Source organism: Myotis brandtii, unplaced genomic scaffold (genome assembly GCF_000412655.1).
Source record: "Myotis brandtii unplaced genomic scaffold, ASM41265v1 scaffold120, whole genome shotgun sequence".
Classification (NCBI taxonomy): domain Eukaryota; kingdom Metazoa; phylum Chordata; class Mammalia; order Chiroptera; family Vespertilionidae; genus Myotis; species Myotis brandtii.
This window is the reverse complement of record NW_005354174.1, coordinates 1,350,931-1,355,590: the sequence shown is the minus strand read 5'-3', so window position 1 is coordinate 1,355,590 and position 4,660 is coordinate 1,350,931. Positions and strand designations below refer to the sequence as shown.

Genomic DNA, 4,660 nt, shown 5'->3' with positions numbered 1-4,660 from the left:
CAAATTTTTGTGCACCAGGCCTCTAGTACTGTAATAACTAGGTATGGTGCCAGGTTGCAAGGAGGAGGCCATTTTGTAAAGCACATGATTGTCTAACCACTATGCTGTACACCTGAAAGTAATACAAAATAATATTGAATGTCAACTGTAACTGAAAAATAAAAGAAAAAAAAAACTTTTCTGATGAAGCCAGCAATATTACCAAATATGACATTTTGCTATTGTATAAAATGCACGAATATTTAGAAGATCTGCATAATTCAGAGACCCAATATTTTCCAATTGACTAATACATCATGTCACACAGGTAAATTTCATTTTGAATCTTACAAGAGAAAACAATGGATTTTAATGTAAAATGACAAAAAGTTCATTCATAAGGTTTCAGATTCCATTTTGACTAACCTTAAGAAACGAGTATAGAATACCCATAATTACCTAAAAAAATGAATAAACTATTTATCCTTTCCCTAATATATATGTGTACTAGAGGCCCGGTACACGAAATTTGCGCGGGGGGGGGGGGGGGCAACCCTTAGCCCAGCCTGCACTCTCTCCAATCTGGGACCCCTGGAGGGATGTCCGACTGCCCGTTTAGGCCCGATCCCAACAGGACCCACAGGGATCGGGCGTAAATCGGTAGTTTGACATCTCTCTCACAATCCAGACTGCTGGCTCCCAACCGCTTGCCTGCCTGCCTGCCAGCCTGTTCACCCCCTAACCACTCCCCTGCCAGCCTGATTGATGCCTAACTGCTTCTCTGCTGGCCCGATTGCCCCTAACTGCCCTCCCCTGCCAGCCTGGTCACCCCTAACTGTCCTCCCTTGCAGACCTGGTCACCCCTAACTATCCTTCCCTGCAGGCCTGGTCGCCCCCAACTGCCCTCCCCTGCAGGCCTAATATTACCACATATGACATTTTGCTATTGTATAAAATGCACAAATATTTAGAAGATCTGCATAATTGCCCTCCCCTACCAGCCCGGTCACCCCTAACTGCTCTCCCCTGCAGGCCTGGTTGCCCCTAACTGCTCTCCCCTGCCAGCCTGGTCCCCCTAACTGCCTATCTGCTCTCCCCTCCTGGTCTAAACCTTCTTACTGCCCATCTGCTCTCCCTTCCTCTCCACGCCTTTAGACCTGCTGCAGGCCTGGTTCCCCCCAACTTCTCTCCCCTGCAGGCCTGGGTCCCCCGCAACTTCCCTCCTTTGCAGGCCTGGTTCCCCCAAACTGCCCTCGTACTCCCAACTGCCCTCCCTTTCAGGACTGGTCCCTCCCAACTGCCCTCCCCTGGCAGCCATCTTGTGGCGGCCATCTTTGACCACATGGGGGTGGCCATCTTGTGTGTTGGAGTGATGGTCAATTTGCATATTACCACTTTATTATATAGGAGGAGGCTTCCTTTTTCTTTTTTAAAAAAAATATTTTTTTAAAATTTATTTCAGAGAGGAAGAGAGAGGGAAAGAGAAACATAATGAGAGAGAATCATTGATCAACTGCCTCCTGCACACACTCTACTGGGGCTCAAGCCTGCAGCCCAGGCACGTGCCCTTGACTGGAATCTGGGACCCTTCAGTCCGCAGGCCGATGCTCTATCCATTGAGCCAAACCAGCTAGGGAAGACTTCCTTTTCTTTATATGCTTCAACTAGACAAGATAGTACAACAGACTGAATGCAGAAGCGGATATGAGAATATTCATTTCAATATTTATTTGGGGGGGAAGGGTGATGATTCACTTAAAAATATATTAAGTTTATTTTTTTACTAGAGTAATAATTTTTTTAATTTCTCAATTTAAATTTCTCATATACTATAGTAAATATGATCAATGTAGGCCACATAAAAGCTCTCTGGGATTCTCAATTACTTAAGAGTACAAAGGATTCTCAGAGCAAAAGTTTGCCACAGCATGGATGAACCTAGAATATATTATGTTCAGCGAAATAAGTCAGTCAGAGAAAGACAAATAACAAATTAAATAAACAAACAAAACTGAAACAGAGTCAGACACAGAGAACAGAATGATGGTTGCCAGAGGGGAGGGGAGTTGGGAGGCTGGGTGAAAAAGGTGAAGGAATTCAGAAGTACAAATTGATATTACAAAATAGTCATGGGACTGTAAAGTACAGCATAGGGAATATAGTCAATAATCTATCTATATAAAAATCTAATCTGCAAAGTGTCCCCGCGGGAGTTCAATTGGGAGACCAGGAGTTCTATCACTACTCACTATGACATGCACTGATCACCAGGGGCAGCGCGGAACGAAGGGAGGCCCCAGCTGGCAGCCAGAGGCCCCGATGGGCCCTGATCGCCAGCCAGGCCTAGGGACCCTACCCATGCACGGATTTCATGCACCGGCCCTCTAGTACTGTAATAACTAGGTATAGTGCCAGGTTGGAAGGGGGGACCACTTTGTAAGGTATATGAGAACCATTGCTATAGCCCAATGGGTATTATAATAGTAGAAATAAAGGATGGATGTTTAATTTTAAAGGAAACAGAACTCTTCACAGAAGAAAGCATACTGACTTAGAGACTGAAGAGTATATTTTTCAGTTTTTTGGGGAAGAGGGAGGGAATTCAATAAAATGGAATATTTCACTGTACCCTGTGATAAAAGAGAAGTAGACTGTGATAAAAATGTGTATAAGAGATAAAACTGAATAGGGAGGGAGCCTGAAGTTGGATTGGAAAGGGCTTGGCCTGTACATTATAAAATGTAGTTTATTCTATAGAAAATGAGGACCCACCCATGAATTTGAAGCACTTTTTTTTTCCAACCTGCATCTCCTGTGTGAAAACTTCCATAATACTCAGCATATTCTTTTTTTATTCAAGTTTTGGGGGTGGAGTACAAGGTTTAGCTGTGGCATGAAGCAAGCATTTATCTGGTACATAAGGCTCTGAAAGCTTGATTCAAAAGGTAAATGTACATCAATAAACATTCACATTCAACAGCATGGTCCCTGATTTATTAAAAAATGTTCAAGTAACTGGGTTTATACTTTATCCTTTCAGTTCAAACATATGGCAAATTCATGTTGCTTCAAGTGTACTGCTATATAAACAGGACTCAAATAATTCTTTGTGTTTAATCTTCCGCTATCTTGTCTTGCTGTCCACTCCTGGTAGCACTGCAGACAACATAATGACATATTTCTGGAATATACTGCAGTGCTTTTAGCACTGCTCTGCCTACACAAAAACAAAACAAATCCATAATAGGGGCCTCTGGGATTCGAAGGGAAACGCCTCCAACAGGCGGACTGGTTGTTCTATGAGTCAATCAAATTATTCTTGGCAGAAAGCCAGGTAAATAGGAAACAGACTCAAAGAAGCTAATCTACAATTCTATGACTATACCTTTTTAAAATGTTCTGTATTTGACCAATCTTTACACTCTTCTCTATGTCTCTGCCCTCTGCTAAAGATAAATTATGCTACCAAAAACAAGAGGATTTTTAAAATGATGTATTGTCTCTAAAAAAGATTCACGCCATTCATTCACAGCAATGTTAAAGCAACTATAACTCTGCATGATATAATATGTTGGGTACAGAGACACTGGGTGCTTTAGAAAACATTTAACGCTTAGTTAAAACTACAACTAGATCGAATTTTTAGATATTAAGGTCTCTATTTCCTTTTAGCACAACGGTAAATCCTCCTTATCTCTTGCTACTCTGACAGGCTATTACAACTTATCAGGACTTTTCAGTCGGAACCGTGGAGAACTACCTGGCAGCATACAACTAGCACCGGTAAGGCCAACTACCCACAAAACGTGTACTGAACTTTTTCAAAGCCCTGGCAGAATTTAACGTGGGAACAGTTTAATATGTAACAATGCACCCCGCGCTTTTGTTTTTTCATAAGCAGTCCACGCATAAAGATCCTACAAGCAAAACCGAATTTCTTTCGAACGACTGGATGATTACATCTTCGCCTTCCTAAAATAGCCAACAGTTTACTCCAACCACCCGCGACCTGGGGTCAATCTGGAGAACTGACACCATAAGAGGCGGCAACCGATAGGGACAAGTCCTTCAGGAGCAAAGTAATGACAGGCTCGAAAGGGGTGCCCTAGTTTTTGCCATCTCCCGCTCCCATCGCATGGCCCAGAGAGCAACCTATCTTCAGTTGATCTTTTGGCCAAAATCTGGCGTCAGGTTTCCAACACGTTTTCGCCGGCTGCCACCTAAAGCGAAGCCGAGGAGGGAGAGGGGACCCCGGCTTGCCAAGGATCCGCAGAGAGTGGAAACCGAGCGAGGAGCGGTTGCGGGGAGACGGCAATCCCTTCCCAAGGCCACTCTGTTTGCCCGGACTTCCACCCCGGAAAGTGCTATCAGACCAAGAGCCTTCATGTCCACCCATGTGCACTTTGCCCGGGGCCCGCGCGGGGCCGGGGCCCTAAAAGCCCCCAACCGCCTGCAGAAGAGGCGGGCGCCCACACCAGCCAGGGAACTTACCCAGTTTCTTCCACATGGCGAGGTGACAGGCGAGGAAGCCCTTGCGGATGGCAGCGCAAACCTTCGCGGGCTCGGACGAGGTGAACCCCTTCTGCTTCTTGATGAAACCCCATAAGTGCTCCCGGGCAAACTGTGCCGCCTCCCGCCCGCCGTGCCCATCGCACACGGCAAAAAACGCCACCGAGGAGCG

The 4,660-nt window shown here is 45.0% G+C and overlaps 1 protein-coding gene across 1 annotated transcript in view; it reads right to left on the bottom strand.

The window, feature by feature from the left end:
* PPM1D (protein phosphatase, Mg2+/Mn2+ dependent, 1D) overlaps positions 1-4,657 on the bottom strand; it is a gene marked incomplete at its 5' end in the record, with an annotated part of 33,755 nt that extends 29,098 nt beyond the window's left edge. Inside the window, one exon of the mRNA XM_005858698.2 lies at positions 4,471-4,657. Within this exon, the coding sequence (XP_005858760.1) occupies positions 4,471-4,657 (187 nt within the window). The remainder of the gene's footprint in view (positions 1-4,470) is intronic.
* Between the last annotated feature and the right edge of the window lie 3 nt (positions 4,658-4,660).